Source organism: Sitodiplosis mosellana, unplaced genomic scaffold, assembly GCF_009176505.1.
Source record: "Sitodiplosis mosellana isolate CC-2019 unplaced genomic scaffold, AAFC_SMos_1.0 Smas_scaffold_11, whole genome shotgun sequence".
Lineage (NCBI taxonomy): Eukaryota > Metazoa > Arthropoda > Insecta > Diptera > Cecidomyiidae > Sitodiplosis > Sitodiplosis mosellana.
Window position 1 is genome coordinate 3333795 of NW_022595253.1, and position 26859 is coordinate 3360653.

Sequence of the window (26859 nt, forward strand, 5' to 3'; positions counted from 1 at the left end):
GGGCTTGAGAGAGATGAGCACCAAAGTTTTACATATTTAAATTCAGTTGCACACACATTGTGATTTATTTGTAAATTGAATGCCATTTTTTAAGCATGTGTATGTGCGATTGTGCGTGTGTGGGCAAACGCACACGTTTTTGAGATAATGTGTGGCCATTAAATGGTTCAGAGGAGGCATATATATTTATTGTGTGTATTGTATTCAATTTTGAGTAACATATCTTGGTGTGTCTTGGATACGCGCGCCACATCGGATGTGTCATATCTCGATAGCCGTGTATTAACCGAATCGGCACAGCACACGGTGCAAGTAACACGTACCAAATGCCAAAGTAAATAAATATGCATGAGCTGACTGATTTCAAGCTATTTTCAACGCAATCAAATCTTCGCACGACGGGCGAGTATGACTACGACGACGACTCTGAAATAAAATATATTTTCACATACACAACAGAGACATACACGAGCACAAGCTCATACGTCATTTACATAGGATATCATGCATTATATACGGCTTCGTTATCCAGTACAAATTTTCACTTGATAAAATTCAATTTAGCACAATTTATAATTCTATATTTGTGCACTCACTCTCTCTTTCTCTCTCATTCTCCCTCCTTCATTTGCTCGTGATTGATTTGAATGGTTTGGTAACAGCTCGTCAAATAATAATATGTGTGAAAAACGGTTTGAGTAATTTTAAGCGTTTTTCAGGTTTTGCATTTTATATTAGTTTCACGTTCGCACCGTAATAATGTCGGCAGCTAGCAAATTGGCATTTGGAAATATACGAATTGCCTTCAAATTAAACAATAAATCATGAGCTTGAATTATCAAATTAATCCGCAATCTGTGCAATTAAACAGAGAATCAATTCACTTGCACCTGTGTATGTCTGTGAAGCTTGTGTGTGTGTGTGCGAGTATCTGTTTACATGGATTACGGCAGTGCCTTCAAAGCCACCTTTTATTGACTACATTCAGACACCCTCAATGACTGTTTGCAAAAATGTCTGTAGCCAACGGCGTGAATTCATTCAATATAAATCGAGCAACAAATTAGTCGCTCGTAAACTAACAACAACAACGCAGAAAAAAGTATGCGTCATTCAAGAGACCGTTTTGCTATTTTGTTCGGCACTTCACTTGTCGCAATAACGTTTTTCTTGGTACTCGACATTGAATCGGGACTTAATTTACGAGCTCCGTATCTACAACTACCGGAAAATGATATTGAACCTACCAAAAATAGCCAAGAGAATGATCCAAAACCGGATGAAATTAGCAACCAAACCAACTATCAATACCAAGGTGAACAAATCGATGACGGTGATACTGGCATCTTTACTAATTTAAAGCGGAATATTGAACTTAAGTAAGTTATATCTCATCATGTATCCGTTTTATTGTATACATTTTGGAATCGGATACACATTTAAAGGGAAAGAGTTTAAAACTTTTATCAATTCATGGGTTTATTTAAGTTTTCATCTCCAATTTCGGAATTCAAATAATTTTAGTTTCAGAAAAATTGGGAATTTTAGACAGTTCATCGACGCCAGATCATCTTCGTCAAATGATGACGTAGGAAATGTATTAAATTCGCCAAAAAATCACTTCACTGACCTGCAGGCAGCCATTGATTACATTGAAATGAAAGACTCGAGTACGAAAACGCCTAAAATAGAATCGCCAACGTTAGGGTATTTGTTATCCGTTAAAGCAAAGTACGTTCTACCGTTAATAATTGAAAATTTATATTATTTCGACGAAAATTATGCAAATCTGTTGGATTTTCAGTGAGAACTGGACCATTTTAGACAAATTCAATTACAAAATCAAACAGAATGAACTGTATGCGGAGGATTCCAAAACAATTGATGCCCTAATTCGGGAAATGGCCACACGGAAAATTTCATATGTCGGTAAGTTGGACAAGACAGTTGAGTTCTCTGATTTCTGAATTACGACATTTTGTTTCATTTACCATTGAAATGTCTCCTTGTACGTGTGTGTCTGTATGTCTATGTATGTGTTGGTGTGACGATTGTAACACAGAGGAAAAAGCGGGTGGGACTCAAATTAAAATGAAAATGCACTTTGATAACGGAATGTTGGCTGTGTCCAAACCGATGAGGTCAGTTCATTTGGTTCGAGAAACACAAATCAATTATTTATGTGTAAATCTTGAAGAATTGTGCACGCATTGAAATATTTATGATTTTACGTTGTCTTTCAATTTGTCCCGAAACACTCCACCACCACCACAAATCCAGATTCCCGAGGGAGCAGCAAACGCTTGAAAATTCGATGCTGTATGCAGACTATGAACGACATACAGCCGATATTGCTGCGTTTCATTTGGACAGGTGAACATGGTTTGGACGATGGACGCCCCTATTTACTGTGTGAATAAACTTAATTTTCATTTTTCCAATACGAATGCAGACTTTTGGGCTTTCGGCGTGCATTCCCTGTCACTGGTCGCATATTGAATATGACTTCGGAAGTTTACGACCGCTCCGAAAAGAAATTAAGAAACACATTTTTCACATCGTTACAACCATACAGTAACAAATGTTTTTACGGAACTTGCCGCAGATACTGTGATATTTACCATCCGGTGTGTGGTGTAAATGGAATGTTAGAGGTGAGAACGAAGCATCAGATTTAAGTGCGAGATAAAAATTGCGTCTGCATTTTAAACGAGATTTTAATTGATTTCACAGGCATCAGTCATAGCATATTTCCCCGATTATCTGGGCATAAGAAACGATGTAAGTTGGACAAGGGCATTGGGGATTTTACATTTCCACAAAATGTGTGAATTTTTCATGATGTCTCTCTCCGTAGCGCATCAAACATCCGTGGCGAAAAGCATACAATCCATATAGCAAAGCCATTTGGGAACTCGATCCAAAGTACTGCAAAAAAGTGAGCTTTTTTATACATTGTATACAAATTCTCTAGGAAGATAAAAATGCTACACTTAATCACCATTTTACACAAACAGGTAAAGACTCAACCACCGTACAACAAAGGACGACGCTTGTTGGATCTGATCGATATGGCGATTTTCGATTTTTTATCCGGCAACATGGATCGACATCACTATGAAACTTTCACGTATTTACTCTCTCATAATTCCCTTCAACAATCGTCTACTTCAAAAATCTGTGCTCTTCTGACTCGTTAATATTTCCAGCATTTTCGGTGAAAATACATTCACAATACATTACGATAACGGTACGAAACAGTGTGTTCGGTTTGAAATTCCGGTGTGTTCGGTTGAGATTTTGGCTTGAATTTATGTTTCAGGAAGAGGTTTTGGACGTGCTTTCTATGATGAGTTGGCCAACTTGGCACCGCTGGTGCAGTGCTGCATGATTCGGACGTCCACATTGAAAATACTTTTGAGGTGGGAATACTTTTCAAAACTGACGGTGCTTGGTCTTAACAAATACCACATTTCGGGATATTTGTTATGGTTTTTTTCAGATTTCACAATGGACCAAATCCACTGTCCGAACTGATGCGAGAATCAATGGCATCGGATCCGGTCAGCAAAAATGCACCCGTTCTGTGGGAGCCACATCTCAAAGCGCTTGACCGTCGTGTTGGCATTATTTTAACCGAGCTACAAGGCTGCATCGAAACTCATTCCGTTCATGACGTACTTTATCCACGTGATGAGTTTTGAAACGAATATACGAATGAGTTCGAGCTACAAACAAACACACAAACACATACACGCGAGAAATGTAAAATCCATCGTCGGGCAGTGATTGCAATATTTTCAAACCATAGGCAAACATTGTGTATAATTGAATTCCAAAATATAAGAAATCTCTAGTCAGAGACTTTGTTGAGAAATTATTTATTTTTATTTTTATTGGAGTTCTGGTCTTTCGTTTTGAAAACGTATTCAATGAACGAAAAAAATGTATTCGCTATATTGCGATATCATGCGCAAAAAGAAACGAAAGAGAAAAAAAAACAGAAATGTCGTTCAGATGATTGACCTGCATTTTGAAATCGATGCAATTGCGAAAACGGATTGACGGCGTTTTATGCATCGAAAATACATTCGTTTCGATTTTTTTCCCGAAGGTTTCGGCAAAAAATGAAAACGGTCTGTAGAATACAGTGTAACGAACAACGCAACGGTGTAACCAACAAAATGTTTGTACGTTTGAGACGTTCCATTTTCATTGGGTTCAGTGTTTTTGTGGTTGTAATCACCATTATTCTCATTGGAAAAATTCATAACGATATCAGATTCACTAGTGATTATTTACTGACACCGAAATTCGACCTAGCAACCAATTTCCAGCCAAACATTGCTGAATGTCAGCGAAAACTAAGTTTCAAGTAAAATTGTGTTATTTCAACTTTTACTCTAGCTTAACACTATCTCAACGAAATTTAAACAAATTATTTTCAGTTTGAAAAGTTTTCTGACGCAAACAATTTGCCCGGTGAAAGATTTGTACCACGACTTGCAGGATGCCATTGAGTATATAGAGTCAAAGGAACCGCCACAAACGGATTCGCAATCAGAAAAAGTCGTAACGTTGTCGGATTTTTTCTCCATTGGCTCAAAGTATTATGATATTGTGAATAAGTAGATTTTCCAAGGAACAAAAACTTATGAATACATTTGCTTTTTCTCCCTCTTCACAGAGAAGAGCTGACAGTTTTGGATAAATTTAATCTGGCAATAAAACAAACTGAACTGTATTCCGCGAATTCAACGTTGGTTGATGAGCTTTTGCATGATATGTCCACACGGAAAATTGTACGCGTTTGTAAGTTTGCAAATGTGGTAACTGGTAAAGCAACAGCATTTAAACAACTCCATTAACTATTCCGTACAAATTTATAATTAGATGAAAAGAACGGCGGCACACAGATCAAATTCAGAATTATATTCGACAATGGAATGTTTGCAATAGCTAAGCCGATGAGGTAATTTAACCCAATTAAAACATCAACTTGAGTTTTATTGGCATTAACTGTCGATTTCAATAGGTTCCCACGGGATTGGGAAATCTTTCCGAACCAAATACAATACGCTGAATTTGAACGACACACGGCTGAAATCGCAGCTTATCATTTGGATCGGTAAGTACGACTTAAGTGTTGTGATTGATTGCCCACAGAACATTAATTCGAATATAATTAACATTTTTGTATGACAGAATCTTGGGATTTCGTCGCACGATGCCCGTCATTGGTCGAATACTTAATGTGACATCTGAAATATTCGAAATTGCAAATCGAAATCTAACAAATACCTTTTTTATGTCACCCGAACCAGAGCATAATTACTGTTTTTATGGTACATGCAAACAATACTGTAGTATTCACCATCCGGTTTGCGCTAACGGGGACTTGATTGAAGTAATCATAAATGCACATTGCACATCTTTTGATCGACTTTATCATTTTTATTATTTTCATCATTTAGACTGCATTCATCGCATATCTTCCATTTTACTTTGATGCTGAAGTTGTGGTAAGTTGAATTTAACTTATTCCTAAGAAAAATTATAGCAAAATAATAAAAAAAAACACTTCAATATAATTTTCAGGAATATCAGCACCCTTGGAGAAAATCATATGACCGGAAAAGGAAAGCCATTTGGGAACGAGATCCAAAGTATTGTGATAGGGTGTGTTTGTTTGATATATTAAACTATATTTATTTGACTTGTCACTTGACCCCGTTTTACATCTGATTTATCTTCATCAAAAACAGGTTAAAAGGTGGGAAGAATATAAAGAGGGACGACGATTACTTGATCTTATGGATTTGAGCCTTTTCGATTTTTTAACCGGGAACAAGGATCGGCACCACTATGCAGTGCTTAAGTAAATATTACTTTAAAAATAATCCACATGAACGGTTTTCGATATGCGCTTAGTCTAAATTCGCTCTATGATACATAAAGCATATTCACACTAATTTCATGAAGAGCAGAGGAGCGCAAACAGACTCAAACAGCGACCACTATAAGATTCTTATAGTATAACAGATTTTGGCTCAGGCGCCAGATATATGCATTGGCATAGGAAAAATATGCGGATTGTACTTAAATGGCATTGTACTTAAATGGCAGCAATGGTATCCTATGTTAAGGCGTTGTGCTGTACAATTCTGGAAGAGTTTGTTTATAAACAATTTTTTTTCTTTGTAAACAAAACGTCCTGTACTACTACGTTCAGTGTGCTGATACACGATGAAGCTGGGTGTCGTTATAAACTGAGAGTGCACAAAGCAAAAATTATCCGCATATTCTTTCTATGCCAATGCATATATCTGGCGCCTGAGTCAAACTCTGTAGTATAAGAACTGTTCACGTGTATCATAGTAGCCTGTGAACTGTTTTCGGTGTGCATGCTTTGTATAGTACAGTGCGAAATTGGACGAATATGAAGTGTGTTGCATCGAATGTTCATGAGGTAATCAAAGAAAAAAAACTTTTGCTATTCATTCCCTTTTAGATCTTTTGGCAAAGACACATTCTTCCTCAATTATGACAATGGTAAGGCGTTAATTGAAAATATAATTTATGGATTTCTATTTAAATATCAACGACTTAATTTTATTTGTTCATTAATAGGAAGAGCTTTTGGTCGTTCTTACTACGATGAAATAATGAATTTAATGCCGCTTTCGCAGTGCTGTGTCATACGATCGTCTACACTCAAAACACTTTTAAGGTAAATATAAATATTATGGTTGTTACAAATGTTCGGCTAAATAATATCGATCCGATATAAACAGAAAAAGAAACAAAAGAAGAAAAGAAATACATTTCAAATTCCAAATGCTAAATTAATTTGTGTGTCAATTTGTTACAGTTTTCACAATGGGCCAAAGCCATTATCGCAACTGATGAGAGAATCAATGGCATCCGATCCACTTGATGCCCTAGCACCCGTTTTATGGGAACCACATTTAGAAGCATTGGATCGACGTGTCGATTTAATTTTGAGTACATTTCGAAAGTGCATCAAAACCAGTCCCATTGATGACGTGATTTATTCTCGCGACAATTTTGGAGTGAAATCACTCGATTCCACGCAAGATTTCTAAAGATATAAACAAAATTATTCATTGAAATAAATCTGTTATTTGAACAGTTTGTCGTCGTCGCGAGCGCGTCAAAAAAAAACAAAATACTCTTTCATCCATTTATTTCACAGATGTTTTAACTTATTCATAGGTTTACAGCATTTTGTATGATTCTTTCATTCAATTTTCAATTATATTCATACTTGAGCACATCATTTTGTTCCGTTTCATCTTCTGTTTATTTTTTTTTTATAAAAATAACATTATGAGAAAGTTATTGAATCGGCCGGCTTTGGCATTAGCATCCGTGCTAGCATTGGTATTTGTGATAGTTCTCATTAAATCTTATTGTAAATTAATAGACGATTTGACGAAGTCTCTTTCACAAACTGAAACTGAAAGTGAATCAGACTTTGCATCAAAAAGTGAAGAGTTTCCAAAATCATCACAATCTTCAGCATCTGAAATGTTTGAACCCCAATTACCAAACCATTCAAGTGATTCCATCAAAGATCCAAATAGACAAATCACACTAGGGTATTGATACACTTTCTTTCGTGAGCTTGAGTCGATTTTATGGGTTTCTTACGCTCAATTTTTATGAATAACTTCTATTTTAGAACATTCGAAGCGTTGAAAGGATCTTGTTTTCTTCATGATGGCGAAAAATGTGATTCGTTTTCTTACAAAAATGACGCATTTTCGGATCTTCTAGATGCAATCACAACACATGAGTCAGAAAGTACGGATACAAAACGGGATACTATATTGAACTTGTTGGATATTAACAATAGGTATGTTTTTAAAGATAGAACGATCATTCTTTGTTTCAATAATCCACCTGTATTCTACAGCGATTCTGATCAAAACAGCCTGATGAAGTTCTACTCAGAAATCACCCGTTATCGAATGTACTCAAATAATCGCCAAACTGTCGACGATTTACTATATGACATGAAAACACAAAATGTCTGGAGAGTTGGTAAGAATTTGACTAAAGATTCAAAATATTTGGAAAAAATGACACGAATCTCATTTTCAGAGGAAATTGATAAAGAAGCACAGTTCAAATTGAAGGTTACTTTCGATAATGATGCCGTTGCCTTATTTAAACCAATAAGATTTTCACGCGAGCAAGAAACATTGCCAAATCAAATGTACTTTCCTGAATACGAACGCCATACCAGCGAAATAGCCGCGTTTCATCTTGATCGGTTTGTTGATTCGAACAATTTTGATACAGATGTTTCCATTTTCAACACGTTTATCCACGTTAATTTTCATTTTTTATCCCCTTTTTCTTAAAATTTTTTCGTCAGCATTTTGGGTTTTCGACGTGCCATGCCCGTTATTGGACGAAATATGAATATGATAACGGAAATCCTACGACTTGCTGATCCATCATTGCAAAAGACTTTCTTTGTATCACCGAAACCAGACGAAAACCTTTGCTTTACTGGAAATTGCCAACAATTTTGCGATGGATATCATCCGATTTGCGGCAATGGAACATACATAGAGGTTTTTATGAAATCACTTTGAATAGTGAAATTTGAATATAAAACGGTATTAATTTCATTTAGGGTTCATTAATGGCATATCTTCCCGAAATGAGAGGTTCTGAACGCACGGTAAATGCATTAAATTACTATGAACAAAACAAAACAAAACATTTCATGTAACTTGGTAACATTTCAGTCAAAACTACATCCATGGGCACAGTCATATTCGAAAGACGAAAAAGCCGCATGGGAAACCGATCCCGACTACTGTGACAAGGTAAATTCGAAATTTGGATTTAAGATTTGCTATTGCATGAGATGCAATTAATGGAAATGTTCAAATATCAGATCGTAGAATCGGCGATGTATACAGAAGGTCGTTTATTATTGGAATTGATTGATATGTCTATTTTCGATTTTCTGATTGGTAACATGGATCGCCAAAACTTTCAAACATTCGAGTAAGTATTTCTTTCATTTTTCGGTATCTATTTTTAATGTTTCCATCAAATTGGCTACTGTTAACAGCGTCTTCGGAAATGACACCTTTACACTGCACTATGATCATGGACATGCCTTTGGCAAAGCTTTTCATGATGAGTTGAAAATTCTCGCTCCATTGCTGCAATGCTGCTTGATAAGATCATCCACGTTGCAATCACTACTAGAGTAAATAATACACGAACAATGTGGCGAGAAAAGATTTTGATAATATATCGCTTTGTTTTGCATTTTAGTGTTCACAGCAGTCCAAATCCACTTTCGCAATACATGAGAGAATCCCTAGCAGAGGATCCAATCGCGCCTATATTATGGGAGCCACATTTGGAGGCATTAGATCGAAGACTAATTATTGTGCTGCAAGCTACTCGAGACTGCATTTCACGATATTCGGCAGAAGAAGTTCTCGTCACCAAGGATAGCGCCACCTTTATTTAGAGTTATTCATCCTCATTACTCAACCCATTACTCAATAATAACAAAAAAGTCCAAGTAGAGGAATTGGCGAATTAGCGCTTATGAAAGTTACTTTCTGCTACTTAGAGTCCAAGTCTATGGTAAGACTTGGTTGGATAAAATAAAGTTATTTTGAATTCCAAATACCTATTTTGTTTTCATTTTTGTTGGTTTCAGTTTTGACAATGGGCTTAGCACGCGTTCAATGGGAACATTTAGAAGCGTTAGACCGAAATGTAAATGCAATTTTAAGCACATTTAGAAAGTGCATCAAAACCAGTCCCATTGATGACGTGATTTATTCTCGCGACAATTTTGGTGTGAAATCTTTCGATTCCACGTAAAATTTTTGAAAATGTAAATAGAATAGTCGATGAAATGAATCTGTTGTTTGAACAGTTTGTCGTCGTTGCAAGAGTGCAATAAAAAACAGAGTAACAGTAATGTCAATTATTTCACAGATGTTTTAACTTATTCATAGGTTTACAGCATTTTGTAAGATTCTTTCATTCACTTTTCAATTATATTCATACTTGAGCACATCGTTTTGTTCCGTTTCATCTTCTTTTGAATTTTTTTTAAATAAAAATAACATTATGAGAAAGTTATTGAATCGGCCGGCTTTGGCATTAGCATCCGTGCTAGCATTGATATTTGTGATAATCCTCATTAAATCTTATTGTAAATTAATAGACGATTTGACGAAGTCTCTTTCACAAACTGAAACTGAAAGTGAATCAGACTTTGCATCAAAAAGTGAAGAGTTTCAAAAATCATCACAATCTTCAGCATCTGAAATGTTTGAACCCCAATTACCAAACCATTCAAGTGATTCCATCAAAGATCCAAATAGACAAATCACACTAGGGTATTGATACACTTTCTTTCGTGAGCGTGACTCGATTTTATGAGTTTCTTACGCTCAATTCTTATGAATAACTTCTATTTTAGAACATTCGAAGCGTTGAAAGGATCTTGTTTTCTTCATGATGGCGAAAAATTTGATTCGTTTTCTTACAAAAATGACGCATTTTCGGATCTTTTAGATGCAATCACAACACATGAGTCAGAAAGTACGGATACAAAACGGGATACTATACTGAACTTGTTGGATATTAACAATAGGTATGTTTTTAAAGATAAAACACAATAAAACGATCATTCTTTGTTTCAATAATCCACCTGTATTCTACAGCGATTCTGATCAGAACAGCCTGATGAAGTTCTACTCAGAAATCACCCGTTATCGAATGTACTCAAATAATCGCCAAACTGTCGACGATTTACTATATGACATGAAAACACAAAATGTCTGGAGAGTTGGTAAGAATTTGACTAAAGATTCAAAATATTTGGAAAAAATGACACGAATCTCATTTTCAGAGGAAATTGATAAAGAAGCACAGTTCAAATTGAAGGTTACTTTCGATAATGATGTCGTTGCCTTATTTAAACCAATAAGATTTTCACGCGAGCAAGAAACATTGCCAAATCAAATGTACTTTCCTGAATACGAACGCCATACCAGCGAAATAGCCGCGTTTCATCTTGATCGGTTTGTTGATTCGAACAATTTTGATACAGATGTTTCCATTTTCAACACGTTTATCCACGTTAATTTTCATTTTTTATCCCCTTTTTCTTAAAATTTTTTCGTCAGCATTTTGGGTTTTCGACGTGCCATGCCCGTTATTGGACGAAATATGAATATGATAACGGAAATCCTACGACTTGCTGATCCATCATTGCAAAGTAATTTTTATGTATCACCGAAACCGGACGAAAATCTTTGCTTCACTGGAAATTGCGAGCAATTTTGTGATATGTATCATCCGATTTGCGGCAATGGAACATACATAGAGGTTTTTGTGAAATCACTTTGAATAGTGAAATTTGAATATAAAACGGTATTAATTTCATTTAGGGTTCATTAATGGCATATCTTCCCGAAATGAGAGGTTCTGAACGCACGGTAAATGCATTAAATTACTATGAACAAAACAAAACATTTCATGTAACTTCGTAACATTTCAGTCAAAGTTACATCCATGGGCACAGTCATATTCGAAAGACGAAAAAGCTGCATGGGAAACCGATCCCGACTACTGTGACAAGGTAAATTCGAAATTTGGATTTAAGATTTGCTATTGCATGAGATGCAATTAATGGAAATGTTCAAATATCAGGTCGTAGAATCGGCAATGTATACAGAAGGTCGTTTATTATTGGAATTGATTGATATGTCTATTTTCGATTTTCTGATTGGTAACATGGATCGCCGAAACTTCCAAACATTCGAGTAAGTATTTCTTTCATTTTTCGGTATCTATTTTTAATGTTTCCATCAAATTGGCTACTGTTAACAGCGTCTTCGGAAATGACACCTTTACACTGCACTATGATCATGGACATGCCTTTGGCAAAGCTTTTCATGATGAGTTGAAAATTCTCGCTCCAATGCTGCAATGCTGCTTGATAAGATCATCCACGTTGCAATCACTACTAGAGTAAATAATACACAAACAATGTGGCGAGAAAAGATTTTGATAATATATCGCTTTGTTTTGCATTTTAGTGTTCACAGCAGTCCAAATCCACTTTCGCAATACATGAGAGAATCCCTAGCAGAGGATCCAATCGCACCTATATTATGGGAGCCACATTTGGAGGCATTAGATCGAAGACTAATTATTGTGCTGCAAGCTACTCGAGACTGCATTTCACGATATTCGGCAGAAGAAGTTCTCATCACCACGGATACTGTCACATTCTCTTAGTCAAAGTGTTTATTAAAACATCATGGTTACCAAGCACTTGGTATAAATACGGTCAAATTAAAAAAAACCTTCATGATTGATGAAACAAATTGAAACTCACAAAGTGTTTTGTATCGTGTTCTTGGCTAAAAAAAATGTCAATATCTCCTAATTTAATTCACTTTTTCTATATCATTGATTGACATTCAGCCGAAAATTCTGCGCATGAAATTTAATTTTTAGTTGAAGTGAAGATGCGCCTTTACTTTAACTTTTACTCTAGCATTATGAAATATAAACAAATTATTTTCAGTTTGAAAAGTTTTCTGACGCAAACAATTTGACCGGTGATAGATTTGTACCACGACTTGCAGGATGCCATTGAGTATATAGAATGCATTAAAATCCGATTCGTGTTTCATTTTAGTAAACATCAACAACTACACAGATTTTACCTTGTTCCCCACACAGAGATACACAAACACCAATACAGTGTCCGCATTCATTATATCTTTCGGCATCAGTCGCTCTCTGTATCATCTATAGTGATGCGTGACGCTTGAGTGAAGGATGACCAATACGTATCGAAATGAATAGTTATTTATTTGTATTGCCATTGCTCACAGTGATGCTCACTGCTCACGGTTGTGTGAAAAAGGCAACAAGTCATATTGTAGCATCTACTCTGAGAAAAGAAATTTAGGGTTATATGTTTTCACACATTTTTGCTCACAGCACTTTGATTTTATAAAAAAAATAAATGAAACTATCAAATAGATATATCGAATCACTTCAATTGATGAACGGAATTCCTTTGAAAATCTAAAACGCATTTGACAGTTCCGACAGTATTAATGGGTTGCCATTGCTATGCTTTAAGTACTACGTGACGGGCGCGTAGTTCTAGATGGCAGCATCGGTATAAAATCGTCTCGTTGCAATGATTCGGCAATAGCTAAGCCGATGTGGTAATTTAACCCAACTTGAGTTTTATTGGCATTAAATGTCGATTTCAATAGATTCCCGCGGGATTGGGAAACCTTTCCGAACCAAATACAATACGCTGAATTCGAACGACAATATATAAATGTGTCGTTGAGAATAAAAATCCACTTACTCTCTTTGGTTCTCTTTCCTCCGAAAGTGTTTCAGTGAGAAAATGAACTTTAATTATTCTCTGTATTTGTTTCTTGGTTTTTTTTGCTTCATCAATGAATGCTTTATCACATGTTTTATTCCACTCGAGGTCTGATTGAGTATATATTCATTTCATAGCAACAGCAATGGATCTTGTCACGCGTCAATGGCGAAATTACCCAATATATTAATAGCCACTCAAGGTGTTACATTCACATTCGTATACGTTGGACTCAGACACATTTTGAAATGACAAATAAATTGTTTATATAAAATTGATAACGCAATTAATTCGACCGATTTAAATTTTGGAGACATATGAACGTTGAATAATTCACAATGAGAATAAGAAGAATCGGAACAAGAAAATCAATCGATCGCTTGATCATCGCATTGGTGATTTTGATGATAATTTTAATAATTTTTCAAATGTCAAGCAAAATATTACAAAAGCAATTTACTGTGATCGACACAATTATTATCAAACATTTAAGTACGATTTACTTTTATTTATGCCAAGTACTCAATTTTTTGGACACATTGTTGTGAAAATGTTCCTTTATATTTCGGTTCACAGTATATTCAACCACTCATTTCACATGCACTACGATCCTGGACGATCATTTGGTAGTCCGTTTTTCGATGATTTTCCCATTTTGGTGCCGCTTTCGCAATGCTGTGTGATCCGTGCATTAACGTTGAAAATGTTATTGAAGTATGAATAATTGAAATATTTCGTATATTCTATTTGCAATTTATTTCGTTCGTTTGCTTTCATCACAGAGCCAAACCACTATCAGTTGCATTACATGAGTGATTGGTGAATGATCCAGGTAAGATTGATCTCATCAATGGTTTTCATTTCCACCTCAAATAATTTGAATCAATAAACAGTTGCGCCAGTTCTATGGGAGCCACACCCTGTAGCGCTCGACTGACGTATTGAGGAAATTCTGAAGCAATACCGAAAATGCATAACTGAAAAACCCATTAAAAGTGTAATAATCTTCAGTTAGATTGTAAAGAATTGCAATTCTCATCATGATGTAAATGTAGATTTGGATGGGTCGAAAATCGATATTTCCATGAAATAAAATACCGTTTGTTCCTTTAAAAAATTGAGCAACATAAGTCAAGTTTCCGTAAAGTTGTAGATATTTATAGTGATGTAAATTGTAAAGCCGAATGTTATTTCAATTAAGACGTCACATTCACACATCATGCTTCCCTCCGTCCGTCCATCCGTCCGTTCTTACCATTCCGAAATGGAGATAAATTCATTTTTCCTTGTACAAATCTCGTCTTTATGGTGCAGTTTGCAAGCCAACACACGCAGCAACCGACAAGAAGAATGGCATTTGAGCGACGAATGAGTATGTATGTACGTGTGAGTGTGTACTGTGTATATGTATTCAAAAAGCGGTAGTCATAATAAATTACAAATTTTCCATTGTCATATTCCATAGTCGTTTTATTTGTCTGTTTTCCGTTTGTATTTTTCAGCATTTTCCGTTGATTATGTGTGCCCAGAGAGGGAAAGAGAGAGAATCGGAGGTGGAGGGAGGTTAGTTTCTTAAATCGAAACTACAAACTCGAAGCGAAGAACTCTATTATTTAAATTTTGCCGAGCACTTGTGTGATTTATTTCGTAAATTGAATATCATTTTTTAAAGTGTGTACAAGGAGAGAGAATGAGCTCGCACAATACCACATTTGCTCCGAAATATACATATATAGCCTACACACACACACACACACACACACCGGGCATACGAGTATCTGGGATAATGTGAGACCATTAAGTAGTTGAGAAGCCGGATATATTTATATACACGAATGAATGAGCGGCATATTTACATGCGAGAATACGATCAAATGGCTTTATGCCAGTTTGGCCCTAATAAATTTAGCTGCTCCTTTCAAGATATTATGTTATTTTCGATTCTATTCCATTTCTACGAATATGCGTGCTACGATGGTGGTGGCGGGGAAGCAATGGTTGCTGCTGCTGCTGGTGATGGTATGCAATGGTGGAAATGGATCTATCTACCTTTGAGTAGTTGCTATCGTTTGGATTGCATATGAAATATGTAAATGGTAACAACGGCTGAACGTGTATCTCAGATAGACACACACGCATACACCTACAGAGTAAATGGTAAAGCTAGACCAAGTGTCCGAACAAATTAAAACCCATATATTTTCACAACCGGCAAAAGAATGCAAAATCAAGCGACTTGATTGAATATTCCGAAACCTGGCATTAATCTTTCACTTAGAATTTAATTTGTTGCAACGGTTAATGCCCATTTGGATATGTCTGAATTACAATTTTGAGTTTCGAATGGAGAGTTGTCGGTGAGGAAAGGATACTCACTGTTTTCAATATTCCAACAGACGGCGATTAGTTTATTATGAGCCGGAATGGTATGAGTGATAGTGCGAGCAAGTGAGCAAGCAACTGAGAGAATGGGAGAGAAGGAAAGAGAAAGAGGTTCCGAGAGCGCACTGAATGTGCGCTTCGGTTACAACTTATTTGAACATGAATTGCATTCATTTTCATGTTCGCTGCATCGACGCCTTATTTACATATTTACAATGATAATAATAATTATTTTAAGTACACACAATAGTGTGCCGAGATAGCAGCGAACAACCAAAACACACTATCAGCTACTACTGGTGTGCCTCACCATCAGCCAGTGTTATGATATGGTTTTGCTATTGTGTGTGGATATAAGTGTGTGTGTGTGTGTGTGCCCATTTGCATGCAAAATGGAAAACCATTTTCAATATTCTTGGCATCGATAAGGTTTAATAACCCAATTTATTGCATCGTATTTTACAAACGCTGTATATAAAGTGCGGTTTAACTGCTGAATATTTGTCTAAATGTGGCTTCATATATGCGGTTGTGTATTTGTTTGCTAAATCGCTTGTTCACCATTGTCATTTTGGCCCCAGCCATCAGAAACGGGCCAAATGCTTGTGAACTATTATTATTTTGTTGCAAAGAGTAAGAGAGAGAGAGAGAGAGCGATAGATTATTTTACCAATTTCATCTCGATCTCCAATAATATTTGATGGCATTCAGCTACTTTTTTTTCAACATTTATTTTCGACCCTTACATTTTCGATCGTTGAAATTCCATCGGTAGTGAAATATAATATTTAAAGAAACGACCAAGAATAAACATGCGATATATAGCTAAATGGCAATCGAAATAATCTCGAATTTATTCGATACGAAAATGGAATGGAATTTTTGTTTGAATCATTTAAAACATACCACGTATTAATTTGACTATCACAAAACATATTTCCAGCATATCCACATTTCGAGAGCATCCATATAGTCGTTGGACAGATGCAAATCTCCATCTTCAATGCATAATTCAATAATTTTGTCAATCATTTTGTGTGTATTTGGTTGATGTCGTCTACGAAATGGGAATTGTATGTGAAAAACTGCTCGTTGCTCGACAACAAGAAGATTGTTGAGATGCGATTGTATCAACAATTAAGTTGGATACAACTGTATGTTGTCTTTCCACCACCACTCGACCAAACTACATTGCCAGCCAATCTTTAATTGTATTTAACATTGCGAACTGCACTTTGATCAACCGTGAAGTGCAAATATGATCAACCTAATATCCACCATATTGTGGCAGTCGAACGAACTCATTCAATGTGAAATGAGCGAGCAAAATGAGAGAAAGGGAGGGAAGGAGTATTCGAGAGCAGAAGAGCAAAGTGGTGCCAGAGAAACTGAGATCGAGCTTCGTACATTTTCAGAGATGTGTGTGTGTGTGTGTGTGTGTGTGTGTGTGTGTGATGTTAGTGTAGGTCATAAATATTTCAGCACCGAGACAACTAAATTACCGGCTATATTTCACTATGAAGTAATAATAATCTTTCCTCGTATTTGTTCGGGTATCAACAGGATGCTTGAGCCTCTGGTCCCCGTAAAATAACCTCACTAAGCACCGTGATATACGTACACAGCGCGTATATGTGCATTGCAATCTTCAATCAGATCAGCAAATATAAACACACATGTTCCACTATCCACAATCGGAATGCGAATGCCACTTACACACACACACACAATTCACAACTATACCCAATTTCGCTGCTGCTGTTTTCTGCGTTCGGATTTTCAATATTAAGCATTTGTGCACGTTGTCTTTGTTGTTGTCATTTTGATAGCTAGTTGATTGTGTGCTTGCCATATATATGATTTCGACTGGATTTTCATTTGATGACGTTATAAATGTTTGGTAATAAATATGATCCGATTTCATATGTTGGTAAAGTATCTCGTGTATATCTTTATAAATCCATTGTAATGGTAAACACATCGCAAATCCATCGCTTCTCGTATCGAAATCGGTGACGTACCGTCTGCAATTTCATAGATAACATCATTTACGTTATTTACGTGCTACGTAACAGTTTGATAGAGAAAATGGGCATATACGGGGTATGCTCAGTTCATCAGTACCTAGTGGCTTATTTTGATGCTGTCGACCTAATTTACGTTAGTTTTCGGTTGATTTAAAGAATAAAAAGGTACACACAACAGCTATTGTTGTATCAAAAACTATCGATCGTTTTGGTGGCATAAGAATAACAGTCATTCCAATGTCTCGGAACGCAAGCTAACAAATACAAATGATAAAAGAAAATGGTAGCTCCGGGTGAAATGTCGAAAGGTTATGGCGTTCTCTTAAGAAAATTATTAAATAAATTGAATAGACATGTTTGTATTTGGTTGTTTCGTTTGCACAGCCACACGGCACTACCATTGCCAATGAACCATTTTCCATTGATGCGTGTTTGTGTGTGTGTGTGTTTTGTGTACTGTGTGTATCTGTGTGTTGATGTAAGTCAGTCGTCACTAAAATGTCACTCCATTCTCTTGATGTCGTGTATTCTTCTTCCACTCGGCTGTACAGCTTTGAGTGTACATTTCGAAATGATGGCATTGTGTTTGCATTTGTTCATGCCATCGTTGAACAAACAATGTTACCAAAGAACATTAAGTGGATATAGAATACCGACGAGCACTACTTACAATAAATTTGATGACAATCATTTCCGAGCTGCTCAGCGACAAACAACAACGGCTTGTCTTAAGAAGCCATTCCCCATCGTCGTCGTCATCATCATTATCAAAGCGAAGAATTTCCATGAAACATTGTGAAGAAGATGCAACTCACCTGCATTTTGCCGGCTAATTCAATAAATGAGTCAATGCCAATCAAATGGATAGAACAATCACACATTCACTCAAAAGGGAAATGAAAGAACACCATTTGTCTCTTTTGGAATCTTAAAATTTATTTTCATTTCATATTATTTTGTTTGTTTTGTTGTTGTTGTCTTTATACGAACATATTAAGGCAATTTACATTTTCGATACTCTTAAATCTAGTTTAATAATTCATTTGAATGGTATTTATGTGTTTTTATATAAGTGAATGATGCTTTCATCTTTTGTTGTTGCTTTTTATCTCGTTCGTTTGTCGTTCAGTTTATCTGCTCTATCATATCTTTTTCAATAATATTTGTAAGTGAATTTTTGCTTCAAATGGGATCTATTCTATGCTTGAGATTCTCTGCGTTTGTCTCTTCACTTCGGAAACAAATGCGATCTATGTATGTTCACTCTTTTTCTCACATTTCTATTCTCTTGTCACTTTGTTTATATTTTCAATTTTTCTGTTTGTTCAATTTGTTTTTATACACATTCACAAATACGATACGTCATCAGTAGCTAATTTGCATCATTTCAACTATCTTTTCAGTTTATCTCTCTTAAAATAGGTAGATTTAATTTTGTCAATTAATTTTCTCCTTATGCCATTTACAGGGGATTTTTTTTGTTAAATACCTAATTCGTCATGAAATGCGATAAAATGAAGTTTGTTTTCTGTATTTAAAATTCGAGAGAGAGAGAACATTTTCTACCATTTCATCGCTTTTCACTTAGATCAGCATTACAGTTTGTCTCCATTTCCCATTCAACATTTGTGACAGAGCGGGTTTTTGATATCAAATAATGCGATTCATGCTGATGCCGACACTGGGAGTGAGATTCAAAGTTCTTTTCTATCTATCTCTCTTAGTTTTAATGAGAAAGAAAAAGGGAACAGGAGAGAGAGCACAAAAAAACTTGTCTATATTTTCACAACATTCTTCATTGCATCGCTGTTATTTTCTCTCTCGCTCTCTTGTTTTGTTTGTGCGTTTCAAAGGCAAAAAGCGCAAAATTACTGCAAATGAAATTCTCTTCATCACAGTTGAAATTAAATAAAGTAATATAAATGTTTTGTATGGATCACACTATTAAAAAAATAACTAGTGTTTATTTGTTCGTATATCTTTTTGCCATTCAGCTGAATGCGCTTGGTTTTAATATCTCTCCTACCCGTGTTTTTGTTCGCTTTTCTTTCTCTCAATCTGAATGCGTTTTTGCATCACATTGCTCGTTCCCAGGACAATTTTTAATTTAATTTTTAACATCATCAAATGTCCGTGTGTTGTGCTGGTGGTGTTGTTGCTGTTGATGTTGCATTTTTTTCTGTTCATCATTCGTTACGACATTGAAACGTTCGTATATTCAACTGTGTGCAAAAGCACACGAAACAATTGCGAAAAATTATACTAATTAAGTAATTAATTGTGTTTTAAAGGCTCGATGCTTCAATTTCCGACTCGTAGTAAATTTGGTCTGTGTGGGGCGCACAACGGTTCAACATGAAAAATAAGTAAATCAGTTTCAATTTCACATTTCGTTTGGCCGATGCCAACACACACACACACACAAACTCGCATACACGAAGCAATTCAAGCGAAAATGAATGCAGATCGACACAGTTTGTGGACCCATCTATCTATTTCGTTGCGCTCATTCGATAACGAATCAATGGACTTCTGCATTTTAGAGAGGAGATTAAGTAGAGAGATGCATTGTCAATTCTGAATGCTGAGTAGTTTTCCGGAATAGGAATTTGGTTTGCGGTTAACTTTTGTCAAACATTTCCGGCACTGCCGTTGCCAATTTTGAATCGAAACGAGAAGCGAGCGATATAAATGAGCAGCAAAACCCAACTCTGGCAATTGTATTCGGATGGTTGCAATTGAGGAAACAAGTCTCAGTTCATTGCGTTATTGAATTTGATGAATAAAATTTTGCAAATTACCAACGATTTGTGCCTTGGAAAGTCTTTGTGTGTTGGCAAGCGTGTTCTACATCGTCGCCACAATTGAAACAAACTGTGTTCCAATTTTGCAAAAATCCTCCACTACACACACACACATACCCAGAGAACTTTTGTCTTTTCATGCCAATGCATTGCTGTGGTTTATTTTTCGGAATGAAGCAGAACGAAGAAAGATTCCCACATATTTGTTTGAATGGATACACGCAAAAGGCAAATAAACCATTCGATATATGAGCAAAAGTGTGTGTGTTTTTTTTTTGGCTGGTCCAGAAAATTTTGCCTTTTTTTGGTTGCCATAGATTAGCAAATCCGGTCTTATTCGGAATCTCTCTTACATAAATTTTGTGTTGAATGAAATTTATATGTCTTTTAAACGCAACGTGCCAAGCAACATGATTTCGTATGGCTCGGCACACAGTTGCTATGTGTGCGCGTGTTTTTCTCTCTCTCCATATTTTTCTTCTTCGGTTCATTCAATTCTTCTGGCCAATGAAGTGTTACGGTCATAAACAGGCCTGTCTCGAAAGAAAATAATACATATATTCGATGGCATACAAGTGCATATCTCTTCATTTGAGTTGGTTTTTTTCTGCGTGTCTGCGTGCTGTACAAAATGTCGACGATGTGATTCATTGGAGGATTGAAATAAGACCATTTAGGGATTCATTTACTTTTAAATGGCACGCTCTCTCTCTCTGTATGTGTGTCTGTGTCTCTTGCATCGGACCATGCATTTTTCGGGCCATATTTCTGCTCGCTCGATGCTGGCCGTTTTTCTGTAGGGTGCATGTGATTTTGTGCGTTTGTTTGTGATCCTCATTCGGTCGTCACATAAATTAACCTAAATATTTGGTTTTGTTGCATTTCCATGGTATATATGCCCATTGCTCAATGTGCCAGTGGCAATCGTTTTTGTGTGCCGCCTTCGTCGTCATCGTCGTCCTTGTTGCTGTTGTTGATGTTGCTATTATACAATCAATCTTTATTTGCGACGATTCAATTTTATTGCGTTGCTCAATTAAACATTTCGCTCAAGATAAAAGCAAATGCACAACACAGATATCGGCTGTTTACAAGCTTCACCTGCGATGGCATGCCATGCCATGCCTAGCTACGCAACCAAAATTAACAAGACAACCAAACGAACCGAAACCATTTCAGAACAGAGAATGTGAGGAAGCAAGAGAGCGAGATAGAGAGAGAGAGAGAGATAGAGAGCGACCAGGTATGAGATAGAGAGTCAACGGCATTTGGCTCGACTGGATTTGGAATTGGATTTGGGTGAGGATAAATGCTCATACCGCTCACTCGCCCGCCTCAAAGCGTACAAAGCATTATTTAGGTGCTGTTGCTGACATCGCACAAAAACAGAATATCAATCGGTTTTATAGGCATTGATACATCAGCGTCTATCAATTGATTTCGATTACCTCGAATGCTTGTGCCACGATAATCGCCTCGGTTTTTATTCGCTTCTTTTTCGTTGCCTTGCCATGTGTATTTTATGAGCGCTTTATGTCAAAACCGATTAAATACACAAAACAGAACCGAAGAGGTCGACGACGGTGGTATCGGTAGCGAGAGAGCGGAGTGCACGAATTGTCTGCACAAACGAAAAAATGCCATACGGATGTACAGTACACCAAAGAATCGTGTGGAATTCTTCCACATCCATATGTAAAAACACAAGCGCGCGCACATACACACGCAGTGCCTCCCAAATTACGACCGTACGCGTATTTTCATTTCGTTTTTTCAATTGATTCGCTAAACGATTGAACATGCTATATTTATGCCGTCAAAATTTCGTGTATACGGCGCGACGCGTACACACACGACATGCAATATGATACACCCCATATTACGAAATATTTGCGCCAATTTCATCGACTGGAGATATCGTTATCCAGAAGTGCACATATAATTTAGATAAAAACATTCTCCACTTACAAAACAACAACGACGAGGATGTTGATGACGCGACGAGCAACCACAATACCAAGAACAAACGTTTTTCACCCAATCCAAAAAAAAAACAACCAATTTCCATTTTATGCTTTATGATAGGAATATATCGGTTGTCATTCGTCGAGGAGCCCGCATATCTCTCACTCTCCATCTCTCTACCGCAAATCATACGGTGTATATTTAGTTGTATTTTGTGTGTGAGTGGCGTACATTTTGTCATACGAATAATTATATGATCGGTTTACATGGCAAAATGATAAGTGGCCCAAGCCAAGCCAATCCAATCCGGAGAGATAGAGAAAAAGAGAACAAAAGTAAACGGCAAATGGAATTGGCATAGGGCAAATGCCAACGTTTGTAATAGATTAGCTAATCGAGTGGTGCTCCTAACCATTTCGTGTGTTTGCGTGCATATGTGTGTGTGTGTGTGAAACGTTGTGAGAGAATGATTTTCGCCTCGTCCACACGAAACACACGCATATTTCTTCTTTTATTCTTTGTCGATTGGTTTGGCTCTATCTCTCATACACGGTATACACACGCAGCAACAGAAAACCACTTGGAAATATTCGTGGTGCGTGGAAAATACACGCTCTAGCTGTTGCCCAAGCAAAAATCGTTTGTTTACTTTATGGTTTGTTCGTTACGCCTGCTATTTAGTTGCTTCTCAATGATGAATATAATGGCATTTACGGGATTTATTTTCGACTGCTTTTGTTTGACTTACAAATAAGCCTCAATAAATGAGCACCACCCCGATGAACGTCAAGAAACCAATGCGGATCGAAAGCGGTGAGGGTGAAACGAGAGCATAGACAACAATGACAGCGAAAAATAACAACAATAATTTCGCTAATATTCCGTTCATACATAATAAATAAAAATAAAGGTGTAACTCAAAGCTTTAGCTACCTTTTTAATATTGATCTTTCGTGCATGTTCCACTTTGGTTTCGGAATTTATGAGTTTTGATGTCTTTGCAGTCGTCGTCGTCGTCATCATGTAATGTACACTTGTGGCCGATGTGATGTCTTGTGGAGTCATTGCCACACACACACACTCTCGTTCTCACGCACATACACGCATACCAACTGAGCTCACCCTGATGGTCATCGAAAGAAAAATGGTAAAAATGTGTGTTTCTGTTGTGACTGCATTTATATTGACTATAAAAATCGTCATGTTCAGGCGACAAGAAGATTATTTTCTGTGCTGTGACTCTCTTTCTCTTTCTTTCTTGCCAACAGCCAATGCATGCCAAAGTCGAATCTAATGGCATGTCAAGCGTATTGTGTCACGCCAAAATGAGATTTATCATTTTTTTTTTGTTCTTTGCCCGATATATACATATATCGTTCGCGTTGTATGCGTTCGACAGTTGTGTAGGATGGGCATTTAAGCTTACTCATTCACTAACTCATTCGCGGTCCTTGTGTCTTATTCCTTATTGTATTTGCGTTCGACGTTTGTATGTGCTGTCGACGACAGCGACGGCGGTGGTGTCGTCGGTGTTGCTTGATTTCATTTCGGTTGAGTGAATGATTTTGTCGTTTTGAAAATTTTTTTTTTGCGTGTTCGTGCCATCGTGTTGGCGTGTTGTAAATACTAAACACATTCAACGGTGTGTTTTGCCATGTCGTTTAGAATTGCGTTTTTCTCTGTCTCTCTTTCTCTCCCGGTGCTCGTTCACTTCTTAAAACCAGATTAATTCAGCGAGACAAGTCACACAACACAGCCAAACTCGAGACACTCGTATCGTTTATATGCTATTAATAACGTTAATTAATGCATTTCGAAAGTTGGTATCGCCGTGTTACAAATCGAGAGTCAGTGAACGAAGAGAGAGGGACAGAACGACTGAAGTGAGCACCCACTGAATTCGAAAATAAAAGAATTATGAATTGCAGGAGTGACAAAGCGAGCGCGTGATGAAAACACCAACAAACTTCTAAAGTGACTTTTCATTTCAAAGAAGCCAAAAGGTGTTTGGCGCTGATGAATATTTGCCCCTTTATATCCAAACAATGTTTTGCTCGTCGTTTGCGCGCACACATAGAGCGAACAAATGCTCGCGTTTACATTTCCATTTCCATTTTGGAACAGTAAGCAAGACCAAGTTACATATTATTAATTTCGGAATAATCGCGCGTTCATGCACGGATTGACTTAATGCGCGCGTCGCTTGCGAAGCACACGAAATAACACACGATGAGAGTCATCATTGTCAACGTCGTCGTCGTCTTGCATGGGCAAAAACTTATGCGACAGATAATTGATGAACCTGTAAATGATAGTAATTTAGACATAATCGTTGAATAAATAGCTGATCGCCATACAAATAACCAATAATTTCCTCTCTCTTTTTATCCCTTTTGAAACGTCTTTTTGTCTTTGGCATATTTGCTTCGAGTCGGGCTGGCTAGTTTTTTTTTTGTTATTTCGTTGTGGCTTTTGTTTAGTTTGCCCACCACTTTTCGTTCGTTGCAAGTTTTCGTTCGACATAGCATAGTCGAGGCTTCGAATGGCAAAGCAATTTCCACAGTTGCAATAAAATCATATGCCACGTTAAATATATACAGTGAATTTAAATGTTAAACTAGGTTTATGGTTATGCAATATTGCTGAGCGCTGAACTAAATGAACGAAAATGGGTCTTTCGCAACCGAAGCGGTTGTAAGAAATGGTGAATTGTGTTGCTATTCGGAACGGATGGCGAAACCCGTTTCTTTTTCCATTATTTGCATAAAATGGGGAAAAATGCAGTAACTAGAAAAGAGAAAGAGGATTTGACGAAAGCAAGGATTGGAGAAAATGGCTAGATTGAAATAAGGAAAACTTTGCAATTGCTTGGATGAAGAGGGAGAGAGAGAAAGAAAGAGAAGAAAGAAAAATAGCAACGAAGAAGCTTTGGTAGTGTGGCAAAGTCGAAGCCAAGGCAGAGAAAGAAAGGAGTTGAGGGAGAAAGAAAGAAAGAGGAAGAGAGAGCCAGGCACAAAGAATATAGGACACAAAAGAAATGAAAAATGCGCGCAAATTATGCAAAATTCAATAATAATAATACTAATCTAATATTCTTTACTGCTGTTTCATATAAACAGTAATTTATTCATCGCACGTCGCCCATTATACCACCTATGCATTATAATCTAATTCGTGTGTATAACGCTCAACATCACAACACACACACACACACATATACACTTTTGGGACTGGTCTACCACTGAATTGAACTAGAACCATGTGACTGCTTGGGCAAAAGTTGAAGTTTTCGCATATACGCAACTGTAACAAATACTTATGAAAGGAAAATAGTTTTGCAACCGGGTGAATCGATGGGAAAAAGCTGTTGTCGTTCTCTCTGAATGTGTGTGTGTGTGTGTGTTTGACTTTGTCGTTGACTCTTTGTTATGCAAGTCTCTCTCACGTTCTCACCGCGTAACATCATTTAATGAAATAGTTGTATGGACCGACTGCTACCGACAATACGAATGAAGATGTTTTTGGGGAGCAAATATTGTCGTGTTGGCTTCATCTTTTGCACGAAGTCTTCTATTTCTTCTTCTTTTTATGCTCTTCGTCGCCTCAACGAACTTTGCATTTGTTCCCTCTTCAGGCTTCCACACAACACACATATAATACACACATCACATGGGAAAAGTGTGTAAAATAATCCAAACGCTCTTCTGCAGATGAATATTGACGCTTCTCTCTCTACTTCTTTTTGTCGCTTTTGTAGCGAGGAAGTGAAAAAAGCGCTCTCAAAGGGCATAGAAATATGTAATTCGCGATTAAATCAACTATTTCATGCATTGTGGTGAAAATAAAGTTATTCCAAAGCAAAACTCCTTGCATCAAAGCTTAAAAACGGCACAACGAAAAGAGAATGAACGTGGAAAAAAAGAAAGTACGAAATCGAGTCGGCTCTTTTATGGTTCCTTTGGCTCGTACGCGCATTCACTTCGTGCGAAATATATATATTGTGGCCATGCACAAAAAGCAGCACAAGTCAAATGCAATAAAATTGCCGGCGGTTCAACTGAAGCATACACACGAGCACACACGATTTCTTCTGTCATAATCTCAACGAGACCGTTGCATTTCTTTTTCAGTTTTTATGCTCACCACACTAAATTGTGCAATAAAATGCAAACAAAGTGGAAAGAGAGAAACATACACACCGCATCAAATTAGCTACAAAACACGAATTAAATTATATAATCAT

General features: G+C 36.8%; 4 protein-coding genes and 1 long non-coding RNA gene across 9 annotated transcripts; all 5 read left to right on the forward strand.

Annotated features, from left to right (window-relative positions):
- The first annotated feature begins 710 nt into the window (after window positions 1-710).
- Window positions 711-3877, forward strand: LOC129567489 (extracellular serine/threonine protein CG31145-like). Of its 3 annotated transcripts, none has more exons than XM_055444453.1 (12): window positions 711-1379; window positions 1549-1731; window positions 1805-1929; window positions 2063-2141; window positions 2281-2373; window positions 2453-2654; window positions 2734-2781; window positions 2858-2938; window positions 3018-3130; window positions 3210-3250; window positions 3323-3422; window positions 3503-3877. In XM_055444453.1, exons 1-12 carry the CDS (start codon window positions 1105-1107, stop codon window positions 3702-3704), a joined length of 1542 nt encoding a protein of 513 aa, XP_055300428.1. In that variant the 5' UTR covers window positions 711-1104; the 3' UTR covers window positions 3705-3877. The 3 variants fall into 3 exon arrangements, with proteins under 3 accessions (XP_055300428.1, XP_055300427.1, XP_055300426.1); XM_055444452.1 differs by having other exon boundaries at window positions 712-1379; window positions 1531-1731; XM_055444451.1 differs by having other exon boundaries at window positions 716-1379; window positions 1525-1731.
- Window positions 3878-3993: 116 nt separating this feature from the next.
- LOC129567493 (extracellular serine/threonine protein CG31145-like) lies at window positions 3994-7241 on the forward strand. Of its 2 annotated transcripts, none has more exons than XM_055444457.1 (12): window positions 3994-4375; window positions 4458-4607; window positions 4688-4812; window positions 4894-4972; window positions 5036-5128; window positions 5206-5407; window positions 5475-5522; window positions 5599-5679; window positions 5766-5878; window positions 6512-6552; window positions 6631-6730; window positions 6872-7241. In XM_055444457.1, the coding sequence occupies exons 1-12, from the start codon at window positions 4128-4130 to the stop codon at window positions 7104-7106; spliced, it is 1515 nt and encodes a 504-aa protein (XP_055300432.1). In that variant the 5' UTR covers window positions 3994-4127; the 3' UTR covers window positions 7107-7241. The 2 variants fall into 2 exon arrangements, with proteins under 2 accessions (XP_055300432.1, XP_055300431.1); XM_055444456.1 differs by having other exon boundaries at window positions 4020-4375; window positions 4449-4607.
- A 23-nt stretch (window positions 7242-7264) lies between these two features.
- On the forward strand, window positions 7265-9957 carry LOC129567491 (extracellular serine/threonine protein CG31145-like). 2 transcript variants are annotated; one of them, XR_008687864.1, is made up of 11 exons: window positions 7265-7622; window positions 7706-7879; window positions 7940-8067; window positions 8128-8299; window positions 8405-8606; window positions 8669-8716; window positions 8784-8864; window positions 8936-9048; window positions 9116-9256; window positions 9325-9645; window positions 9722-9957. XR_008687864.1 is itself a non-coding variant. In XM_055444455.1 (10 exons), the coding sequence occupies exons 1-10, from the start codon at window positions 7351-7353 to the stop codon at window positions 9524-9526; spliced, it is 1533 nt and encodes a 510-aa protein (XP_055300430.1). In that variant the 5' UTR covers window positions 7265-7350; the 3' UTR covers window positions 9527-9688. The 2 variants fall into 2 exon arrangements, 1 of the variants encoding a protein (XP_055300430.1); XM_055444455.1 differs by lacking the exon at window positions 9722-9957 and having other exon boundaries at window positions 9325-9688.
- A 113-nt stretch (window positions 9958-10070) lies between these two features.
- LOC129567490 (extracellular serine/threonine protein CG31145-like) lies at window positions 10071-12416 on the forward strand. The gene is made up of 10 exons (XM_055444454.1): window positions 10071-10412; window positions 10496-10669; window positions 10740-10867; window positions 10928-11099; window positions 11205-11406; window positions 11469-11516; window positions 11579-11659; window positions 11731-11843; window positions 11911-12051; window positions 12120-12416. The coding sequence occupies exons 1-10, from the start codon at window positions 10141-10143 to the stop codon at window positions 12319-12321; spliced, it is 1533 nt and encodes a 510-aa protein (XP_055300429.1). The 5' UTR covers window positions 10071-10140; the 3' UTR covers window positions 12322-12416.
- A 1003-nt stretch (window positions 12417-13419) lies between these two features.
- LOC129567499 (uncharacterized) lies at window positions 13420-14862 on the forward strand. The gene is made up of 4 exons (XR_008687866.1): window positions 13420-13930; window positions 14015-14152; window positions 14221-14270; window positions 14332-14862. It is a non-coding gene; the product is annotated as an uncharacterized LOC129567499 (long non-coding RNA).
- Window positions 14863-26859: the final 11997 nt, after the last annotated feature.